The sequence below is a fragment of the Diplotaxodon limnothrissa genome, linkage group LG13 (assembly GCF_057381915.1).
Source record: "Diplotaxodon limnothrissa isolate DT_005_m linkage group LG13, D_limnothrissa_male_GT1.1, whole genome shotgun sequence".
NCBI classification, from domain to species: Eukaryota; Metazoa; Chordata; class Actinopteri; order Cichliformes; family Cichlidae; genus Diplotaxodon; species Diplotaxodon limnothrissa.
In genome coordinates, this window is record NC_140608.1 from 17,683,695 (window position 1) to 17,695,316 (window position 11,622).

Sequence of the window (11,622 nt, forward strand, 5' to 3'; positions counted from 1 at the left end):
CCATATCTTCTTGAAGATCCTAATAATTTGCTACTATACTTTCACTGACCATGTGCCAGAAAACTGTAAAACTCTCTTTAAAAGTTCAACCACACCTGTGATGAAGTGTCACATAAACAATACTGGCTCTTCAATACCATATAGTATATTTAGGTTTAGGTTTGCTAACAAAGCATTATCTCAAAGAATATGGCAACTAATCAGTCAATACATTAAAGCTTGATGAAGCTGCGTGCTGTTGATCAGGTGACACCAGTTGCTATGAAACACTGAAGTCAAGAACAAGCTGCTGTGGTGAGCAAATCAATTATTAAAAAAGCTACCACGCTAAATACAGCAGGAATACAACAACATTTATGGTACTCACTTTCTTTTGACCAGAGAGAATCAGTCTCTTAACTATGTCCTCGTTGTTCGATCATGGGTTGATCAGGACTGTAGCAGTTGAGCAGGTGGTTGCACCAATTGCAATTCATATATGCCGCCTGGTGTTGCTGTGTGACAGCGCAGAGGAACCTGAACAATTCAGCCAGCTGGAGGGGGCAGCTCAGACTGTGGCTAAAGCTACTGAGAACATGGCAGCAGTGGCTTCCAGGTATGTACTGTTATGAAAATCATAATGTATAATACTTCAAATGAAGCAATAGCCTGCAGAGAGGAAAAAAGTATCTTTCAGTTTAACCTTTTCTTGTAATTTCCTGCATCTTTGGAGCTAAAAGAGGCCACCCAAACACATAAGATATCAATGGAAAGGCCAGGATGTCCTCTATTGGGGACATCAGGACTTAGACGGGTAGCTCAAATAAGTCACAAGATATAGACAAATGTCCATTACACAGGATCTAAATGAATAAGCTGGCTCTCAGGAGGATATAGGAAAATCAAATTTAATTATTTAATCTGTATGAAACTGAAATGTGTAATACAACCCAAATTGGGGAAGAGTTAGAATACTTATGTAAGAGAATGCAGAGATTTGCAAATCTCAGGCATTATTCACAATAGAACATAGAACACAAATTAAATGTTTGAACTGAGAAAAAGTACAATTTCAGGAAAAACATTAGCTCATTTTGAATTTTATGGATGCAACATGTCTCAAAAAACTGGGATGAAGGCAACAAAACTGGAAAAATAAGTGGTACTCAAGGGACATTTTACAGTTAATTAGATAAACTGGCAACAGGCTGGTGACATAAATAGGCATATGTTTTGTTTATTTAAAAGGGAAAATGTATTTTAGTTAATTTGAGCACTTAAATTCATCTTGTAAAAATGCCAGATTTAGAGTGGCTGGGTTTCCCAACTTTGGATAAAAATAATATAGCAGAGGCAGCAACTTGTAGACTAATAATGTGGACAAATTAACCCCAACAAACACCGTGCTATGTGATTTAAACACTTTCATAATTAAAGAAGAAACCATTTAACAACAAAGTAATGTCTTTTGTGTTAACTCGTTTTTTAAAAGCGTGATTACAAAACAATTAAAATGAAAATAAATATGTTGGTCTGCTGGTAGTGAAACACAGGCTCCTCTGGTGACTCTTAGAGGGAGGAGGGGACCTCAGAAAATAGCAGCTGTTAATGGCTTTTTGAACTGGGTGGAGGTGTTAACAATCCACATGAGGACTTCAAAGATCTGCTCCAGTCTAATCTTCATACTGGGTATTCTACAAACACAGCACTGCAACTTTAGACTTCAGACACAAGGTTGGACAACTTGAGTCATTTTTATTTTATTTATTTGTTTTATTTTATTATGTTTTTTTTTTTTTAATGAAGGCAGCAGATTTGTTTTTAGCGTTAAAGTGTGGGGCAGTGATGCTAGTGTTAGCGTTGTTAGCTTCAAGAGGCTAGTGGAGGATTAGGGCTTCATTTAAGGTCCCGTCATATTCTTCTTATACCTGATTTAATCATCTAAGACATTTTAAGGAAGTGAAGATCAAGTTAAAATGTCCTTGTGTACCACCAAGATTTCCTTTAAAGCTCTCCTTAGCAGTAGCAATACTACTGGGCCAAACACAGAGAAATCCAGGTGGCTAGCCCTTCTCTATCCGGTTGTTCAGTGATGACGCGACGAATCCTACTTCCGGGTCTAAAGTAGTCTGCGTTTAATATGGCTTTTGTGTTGTTAACATGTTTAATGTTATGTATTTTCTTCTATTTGATCTCAAAAAGCTCCTAAAACAGTCAGTGATCCCTGTTGACCTCCCTCGGCTTTTATTACCGCTAATCATTTATTTAAGCTCAGTTTTTAAAACCTTAGGATGTAACTACAGCCCAGCCCATGCAGCAGTATATGAATGACTAACCTCGTATTGTGGATGGATTATCTCAGTTGTTCTCCTGGCTGAAGTTTGGTCCTTTTACAGCATCCTGCCATGCGATTACATTTGTTTCTGACCACCGACAACACTCACGTTAACTTTTATCGAGTGGAAAAAAAAGTTAGCTTGTTTATATTATGCTAACATAGCTATGTCGCTAGCGGTCACGTAGCACATCATTATATACCAGCTAGCCCAACTTCAGTAACCCTACAAACGTCACTGCTGTTTAGTTTTCTGTCTTCATTTATGCTGGAAGTGATAGCAGAGCTGTACGTTTTAATTTGTTTCCAAAACCCCGCAGTCAGGACATGCTATATTGTATTTAGATAGAAGCTAGCGAGCTAACTCCCTGCTAACTTCTAACTCCGTTAAATGTCATAAATTCCGTTTTCATGGATGCCTGGATGTTAAACTCAATTGTTACACCTGGTAGAGCAGAACGCTGATCATTTTATTAAAGATGAAAGACTTTAGACAGTTTTTCAACTCTCAGTAATGCCACAGTGATCGTTTGATATATGGACCTGCAGCGGAGTTTAGACCCAGACACGGCTAGTGACGTCAGACTGAACAACCGGATAACCAATCAGATGGCTCATTTCCACTGTTCCTTTTAATTAAATTCTTTTTCCATTTCAAGTATTTATTGATGGCTTAATAATTCATTTAGAATTATTAGCTTACCTTTTGTTGTCTATTAAATCATTTAGTAAGGTGTAATTATTAGTGAAGACTTAACAATTATTTCATAAATACTTTGTTAAATGAATATTTTATTTCATTATTATTTAATAATTCATGAACAGCTCTAATCTCATATTCCTTCATAACATGTCTCAGCTTAAACATTTTATTTTTTATGTCTTCTATTATGAATAAATGGGAGTTTGTGAGCTCTGTAAATAATTGCCTTTTGTTTTTATTTACTGTTTATACAGCATCCCAGCTTGGTTGGAATTGTGTTTGTATATATTATCTGATGAACAGCAGACTCTTTACTTCTAGGCAAATACGTGAGACGGAGGATGAAGTTTTTCACATGGAGATGTCCTCCCTGCTAGAGTCATTCGCTGTGTGTGGGCAGCATGTCCTGCTGGCAGCTCAGAAACTGAGTATCCAGCCAAGTTTAACTGAACACAGAGAGGAGCTCGTCACTGCTACACAAAACGTTTTCCTCGGAATAGTCAAGGTAAAGTAGACAAAGAAAAGAAAAAGCTGTCTGCAACTGTCCTAAAAATTATACCCAAATTAAAGCAGAGAGAAAACAAATAAGGTTAAAGCACTTAAAGGTTTCATTAGATTCATCTTAGGCAGCTACATCTGCTTTTACTTTCTCAGAGGTTTCTTAAATGTTGACATTATTTAAAAACAACAGAAGACTCCCACACCGTCTGTTTTTAATTCACATGTGGAGAATCTCAGCAACTCAGCCATCATCTTTAGCCTTCTGGTGCTGTTGTGTAAAGAACATTTTTTTTCCATCGTTAATTTTTAAGTACAGTAATAGCTAGGTTTCATTTGACGTAGACGTGACGTCGACGTAAAGCGCGAAATTTGACTGGCGGTCGGAAGTGAAAAAGATAAGCGCAAAATCACAGACAGACAGTACGCAAAATGCCTATGTCCTGTTGTGTTTACGGATGCTCCAGTAGGTCGACCAGAGAAACTGATAAACGGTATTTTAGGGTACCAAAAATAGCCCAACGAAGAGGAGAAAAATGGAAAATTCTAACCGAAAAACGTAGGAAAAAATTGATTTTAAATTTACGTTTACAGTCGGGAGGAGCAGAGTCTGCCAATGCCCGTGTCTGCAGCGACCACTTCGTCAGAGGTAATGTTATGTTTGCAAACGAACTTATTAGCATTAGGTTGTCGTTAAATTCTCGTTTACTTAGTGCTTTTAAGTTAGTAGTCTAATATTGACTTGATTGGGACTATAGGCTGCCCAAGTGCTTTGGATGACGAAGAGTCGGAGGACTGGGCTCCGACAGTCAATCTCGGCTACGAACGAAAACCCAGATCGGAATCAGTTCTCAAACGAGAGAAAAGAATGAAGCTTAAGGCAGAACAGCATCGATGTGCAGAGGCGATTTTGGATATGCAACAGACGGCTGAGAATGGTTTACCTTGAAACAAACAACTGTCACTCTAACGAAGTCCTAAGGATGTGGCATGTTTGTTGACGTTAAAGCCGCTACCGCTAACTGTTAGCGTGTTTAAGATAAAGCAATATAAGAACAAACACTCACCCTTGCAAACACCAAACTGTATCCATCACGGAGACGTTTTGTTCCAAGGTTGTGGACCCACCCGCTGACAAAAAAATTGTACGCCTCCAGACTCTTGAAAGCTTTCATTTGCTGCCTAGTGTAGTAAGAAGTCTGGAGGACCAAGTAGTTGGTGATATCCACAGCCTCGATAGTAGGCAAATCCTTTACTTCTGTGGTGTATTCGGACATTTTCAAAGAATACGGATCACGTCCGATATATTTTTTAACTATCTGTTTATATCTCTCCCGAGAAACGGGGTCTAAAGTTGCACAATAGCTGCTCTCCTGACTCTCCACAGTGTCCTCCATGTTTACTTCCGCCCTCCACTCAAAAATCGCGCTGCCTCCGCACGTCATCAGAACCACGTGACCGCAACCCAACTATTCTTTCCTGTTAGCTACTCACTGACTTTATCTGACAATGTAGAAACTTTCTCCTCTGTTTCACTTTCAAAGTCTGAGCTGGCATAGCAACATATAATTTGAGATGCAAATGAGGAGACTTCACTCAGGCAAGTCTGCTGGACCAGACGGAGTGAGTCCCCTTGTCCTCAAGACCTGTGCCCCCCAGCTGTGTGGAGTCTTTCATAAACTGTTTATGCTGAGTCTGAGTCTGCAGAGGGTCCCGGTGATGTGGAAGACATCATGCCTCGTCCCTGTACCAAAGACGCCACGTCCCAGTGGCCCCCAGGATTACAGGCCCGTGGCATTGACCTCCCACATCATGAAGACCCTGGAAAGGCTCATCCTGGACCAGCTGCGACCCATAGTAAGACCACACCTGGATCCCCTTCAGTTCGCTTATCAGCCTCGTCTCGGAACAGAGGACGCCATCATCTACCTGCTCAATCGTGTCTACACCCATCTGGACCAGCCGGCGAGCACTGTGAGGGTCATGTTTTTTGACTTTTCCAGTGCTTTCAACACCATCAGGCCGACCCTCCTGGGTGATAAGTTAGCAGCGATGCAGGTGGATGCTTCTCTGGTGTCCTGGATTGTTGATTACCTGACAGGAAGACCACAATATGTACGTCTCCCACAGTGTGTGTCTGACAAGGTGATCAGCAACACAGGGGCACCACAGGGGACTGTCCTCTCCCCCTTCCTCTTCACCCTCTACACCACAGACTTCAGCCACTGCACAGAGACCTGCCATCTTCAGAAGTTTTCTGATGACTCTGCGGTGGTTGGATGCATCAGCAGGGATGATGAGACAGAGTACCGGGCTGTGGTCGACTCCTTTGTCACGTGGTGTGAGCAGAATCATCTGCAGCTCAACGTGGCAAAGACCAAGGAACTGATCGTGGACTTCAGGAAGACCAGGAAACACTTGACCCCTGTTTCAATTCAGGGGGTCAGTGTTGACATTGTGGAGGACTATAAATACCTTGGAGTACACATTGACAATAAACTGGACTGGGCTAAAAACACCACAGCACTTTACAGGAAGGGCCAGAGTCGTCTCTATTTTTTGAGGCGACTGAGGTCCTTCAACATCTGCCAGAAAATGCTGAGGATTTTCTATGAGTCTGTTGTGGCCAGTGCGATCCTCTATGCTGTTGCATGCTGGGGGAGCAGGCTGAGGGTCGCAGATGCCAACAGACTTAATAAACTAATCCGTAAGGCCAGCAATGTTGTGGGGATGGAGCTGGACTCCCTCAAGGTGGTGTCGGAGAGGCGGATGCTGTCCAAGATAAAGACAATGTTGGATAACACCTCCCACCCACTCCATGACATGCTGGTCAGTCACAGGAGCACGTTCAGTGAGAGACTGAGATTACCGAAAAGCACCACTGAACGACACAGGAAATCATTCCTGCCTGTGGCCATCTCCCTGTACAACGCATCCACTTAACACACTGTTTGCTGCTACAACTACACATGTTTCTTTTCCAACTATTTATTTATGAGTGACTTATGTATGTATGTATGTATATATATGTATATATTGTACTATTCTTAGTTAGTGTATTGTCTGTCTTGTCTTAATGTTGGTTTAAAATGGAGCACTGTAACAAAAAATAATTTCCCCCAGGGATCAATAAAGTATTCTGATTCTGATTCTGATTCTGAATTCCGAGCATTATAACGATTTTAGCATTGAATCTGAATCACAGTTTGGAAGCTCAGAAACCAAATTTCATGGCGATCCAAAGGGCAGCTGTTCATACAGTTCACTGAAGGTTTTCAGCCAAATGCAGCATAAAACCAAAGAGGCTCACCAAAGCCTATAGATGGATGTGTTTACATTTTGTCGTATTCTGTCAAAGCTGTTGAAATATTTCGATCATGGCCAAAATCTTTTAACTAATTGATTTACTGACAGTCTGACACCGTATTTTCATACTTCTTAAATAGGTACAGTAAGCTGTAGAGCAGCAGTAACACAGTGACTTGTGCCTTCTGCTCCTAGGTTCTGTTGGTGGATGATGATGCTGCTGTAAGGAAAGTTATAGCTGCTGCTGATCAGGTTTTGGAGTGTCTCTCTGAAGTTGGCTCCTCCTCAGATATCAAGTCTCTTCTTAAATCTTTCCAAATGTTTTCTGAGGCTCTTCTTGCCTTTAACAGACTGACAATGGAGAGAGCAAATTCCTTACGGGATCCCAGACAAACCAAACAACTCCTCGATTCCTTGGACACCCTGAGGAGGTGCATCTCCATGCTGCACACAGCCATGTGTATAACCATCAAACACCCTACCAATGAGCAAGCCCGAGAAGCCAAGAGGTACATTCTGGACAAAGTTCAGAATACTGTTGGTGACATTACAGCAACCCTCCAGAGTGACTGCCATGGAGGACCACTGGGGCCTTGTGGGTATTATACCTGGAAAAGTAACAGTCTATTACAACTGCTCACTAGTCCCTCCACCTCCTCAATCCGAGACAGCAGCTTTGACTGCTTGGTCAGAGATCTTGTGTTTCATTGCATGGTCGTGGCAAACATGTCTCGCAGAGACTTTCAGCAAAGAGTGGTTTTCCACTGTCGTCACATCCTGCAGTTCTGGTCTGACATAAAAAGGATTTTAAAGTCTTCTGAGGATTCTGCACAGAGCTTTGAGAAGACCTGCATTTTCCTGCGCCAGCAAATACTAATGCTTGACAAAACTTTGATGACTACAGTTCTGTATCAAGTCATGGACATACTTCTTGCGGCTTCCTCCACAGCTGAGCAACTTTTAGGACACATCTTGCTTTTAGATTCCTCTACAAAGCTGGATCTGAACTTTATTCAGTCGGAAGTTGAGGATTTAATTTCCTGCACTGACAGACTAATCCAGGTCGCCAATTTTACCTCAGCTATGGCTCTCGATGCTAAGAGTTTAGAGAATGTGGAAAATTCCCGAGCATGCCTTTCGAGACTCAGGGCTCGAATCGCTCCCCTTTCGCTGGAGCTGGCAGATAATTCAATGCAAACTGCTCAGAAGCTTCGTGAAGTGTGTCAGAAATGGGAAGAGGAGACTGAGCAGCTTCAGGATGCTTTCAGTGATGTGATGGACATTAGGGAGTTCACCAGTATAGCTGTTAATGAGATGGTGAGTGATCGCCATGGATGTGACACAGCATACAGAGAACAAAGCTATGAACAGTTTAATGAACATGCAGCAAACCTCATTGGTCACATGAAGCTGGCGATTCACTCAGTGAGGAGGCATTTGGATAGAAGTGATGAACCCATCTACAGGAACGGCCTTTTGGTCCTCCTGAAGCAGGTTCAGTCATCTCAAGCCAAAGTAGCTGAGTCAGTCAGAAGCATGCTTAATGGATCCACGCTGAACGTGGAGGCATATTCTACATTTAGTGACAGCGTTTCCACTGTCATTGAGCATTTTAAGGTGCTTAGATCAGGATTGGATGGCCAACAGCATCCGCATCTCCTGAGCCCGCTGCGAGAGGGGGCTCGTCAGCTCGAAATCACACAGCCATGTCTGCCAGTCAAAGACAGCTGTGAACTGAGTGTGGACGATATGTTAAGAGGCTCGGATATTCCTTTTTTTGAAGTTTTGGAAAGAGAAACCAAACATGAGGAGAAGCACACAGGTCAGGGACCCATAAAAGCCGAACCAGACCATAAAGTTGACAGCGATGATTTAACGTTCCCAGCTGTCTCAGATGAGCCTAAACTGATTCTCAAGCCTCTCAAATTTGACCTTTTACCCCTCTTGTATGAAGTTGTAACTGTGACTAAAGGGAAAGACGTGACACTGCTCAACCAGGCCTGCACCAGTGTTCTTGAGCTGTCAAACTGTTATGCCCAAGCTACAAAGGAGGCCTTGGTCATTGTCGATGCAGTTGACTGTCAGACTTTGGAAATCTTTAGGGCCGAGCTGGTATCCCTGACTCCACTGCTCGTCCAGACAGCTCAAGAGACGGCGATGAGCTCAGCGATGAGTACGGAGAGCATCTTTAAGCACAGCACACAGTTTTCTGACCTTATTAATAACATTCGAAAGGTTTTGCTGCCAGCAGCTGGGACCTGGTATCACACTGTTTATAATGAGCTGCAAGGGAATCTACCAAATATACCAGCCAGTTCTGCACAGCAACTCAATGAAGCAATGACTTTATGTGCTGACGTGGTCCAACTCTTGACATCTTCAGATTTAACCACACAAAGTGATGGTCAAGAAACATTGAGGGTTTTACACAGCAAGCTTACCAAAGCACAGAACAACACAAGGCAACTGATAGAGTTTTCCTCCGCATATGAAGGACAGTCAGATCAGCTAGAGGCACTTTGTATCCTCTGGAGTCTCTCCATTCAGATTTTGCTTAATTCTCTGGATAAGATTTTGGGAACATCGACTGCACTGAACCATTTGAACCCTCAGAAACAGCTCTCAGTGTTGTCTGAGAACTCGCTCCGAATCCAAGAGGCAACCAGGCTCACAAGCATAAACTGCAGAAGTGCTTATAAATCAAAGGAGTTAACCAGATACCAGGATGAACTGAAAAACCTGACTGAGGACTACCTTAAAGCTGCAGAAGAATTTGATTTAATGCCAGGCGTGGTGCACCTTGCAAAATCGGAATTCTTCCAGAGAAAACTTTTGATTAAAATTCGAGTGCTTTTTGGTCATTTAAGCAAAGTGAATAAGGACTATGATACTACATTTCAAAATCTTCTCACAATTGCTCATTTCGCTGCTGAACACTTCAGAGAGAACAACGCAGAAGATGCAGAGCAAAGGTTTGAACATGCGGCACAAACGCTTATTGAAAATGTAAAATCTGCTACCAGAAGAGTGGAGGACAGCTTAAATTACATCCATGACCCACGCACTCGCTCCAATCTGAGGTCCATTAATGACCACCTGTCTTTTCAGATCTCAGATATAATCTGCAGGGCGAGGCTCATGCTAGAGACTCACTACATTTGTGACACACTCAGTCTGGATGTGCAGACACGCTGTTGGTCAGCAAAAGCTCATTACGTGATGGAAGAGATCAGGAAGCAAGAAGGGATTCACCAAGAGGTTAAAGAGTACATAAAGGCTGGACTACAGGGGAGAGCACCTGAGGATATTAGCAAAGTTTTGGCTAAAATCCCAACTAAAGTCAAAGAAGTGGAATTTACCTCTGACACAACAATAAATTCAAACCAGAAAGGCATTAAAGAAAATGTAGATGCTGCAAAAAGTAACATAAATATGGCATCTGGGGCCAAATATGGACCTGGAAATACTAAAAAGGATGTAAGTATCGCATAATTGATCAGATTTTATTGTGTAATAAATCCATCATGTCGCAATAAACCATGTCCTAATTCTTCTCTGCAGGATAGTGCTGCATCTGGCTTGTGCCAAGAAGTCTCTTCCCTGACCTACACCTCCCTTTTTCTAAAGCAAGAAAGCAACAGCTGGGATCCCAAGGACAACAGAATAGTCCAGGTGACCAGGAAGATGGCCGACACAGTATGTTACATGACTCAGTATCTGAAGAAGAAAGGCCCAATAGCGGTAATGCCAACTAAAGGTCCCTCCACAACCGTCAACTAGATTTGCAGGCAAACTAATCTACAATCTTGTTTCTTTTTTCTTTAGAATAAAGAGGCTTTTGTTTCTGCAGCCAAAGATGTGATCTCAAACTGCCAGTCAGTTACCCAGTTTATCAGAGTTATTGCCAACCACAGCCTCGACAAGCAGTGTGCAGTTGAACTCTCGCTAATTGTTGAGCAGATTCTCACCATCACAAATCAGCTCAGCATCATTTCCAGGTCAGGAAATTTCAAGCAGAAATCACACACCGAAAACTAATAAAAGAAATGTTGAAAGGGGAAAAAAAGAAACGTAATATGAGTATTTTCTTCTGCCTGCAAAGTGTCAATGCTGTGACTCCTGGGTGCAAATCTTCTGATGAGATCCTGGTAAAGAATGCACAAAATCTGCTCCAGACAGTCTTACGTGGGGTTCGAGCTGCAGAAACAGCATGCATTAAAGTAAATCCAACACCACAAGCACAAGCAGCAACTCTGGACTACAAATATATGATTCAGTGGCATCTTTTTATTATGCCCTATGAATTGCTTCCTTAAAACTGAACACTTGCACTCTGATTTCAGGGTCTGAAGCAGCCTGAGCCAAATTCGGATGGTGCAGAGGCTACAGCTTTGTGTTTCCAGTGGAAGAGAAACCTGGAGATCCATCGAGCCCAGCAGACCTCTAACCCAGATACAGATGAGCTGGGACTGAGGAAGACGTCGGCGCACCCTTTAGCCCCAAGTCTTGCCCCACAGGTTAATGTATAAGACAGCTACAACTGTATTTTGAAAAGGAAGAAAATAATGTTTCATGCATAAGCTGTGTGTCCTGCTCCGAGAAATCAGCTGCATGAATTGTATTAGAGCTGGTGGTTAAAAAAAAAGAAGCACAGCACGCACACTAAAATGACACATTGCAACACTGGTGTGTGGTTCTGAAATAAAACTGGTGCTGTTTCCTGTCTTTATTCCAGATATTTGTAACAAACTCACTGAAACGACTGGCATGTGTTGTAAAAATATCAGACAATATTATGACA

At 42.2% G+C, this 11,622-nt stretch overlaps 1 protein-coding gene across 1 annotated transcript; it reads left to right on the plus strand.

The window, feature by feature from the left end:
* The first annotated feature begins 401 nt into the window (after nucleotides 1–401).
* Nucleotides 402–11,350, plus strand: LOC146620133 (uncharacterized). The gene is made up of 7 exons (XM_085368786.1): nucleotides 402–595; nucleotides 3,324–3,522; nucleotides 7,017–10,298; nucleotides 10,383–10,562; nucleotides 10,647–10,819; nucleotides 10,924–11,041; nucleotides 11,165–11,350. Exons 1-7 carry the CDS (start codon nucleotides 402–404, stop codon nucleotides 11,348–11,350), a joined length of 4,332 nt encoding a protein of 1,443 aa, XP_085224912.1.
* Nucleotides 11,351–11,622: the final 272 nt, after the last annotated feature.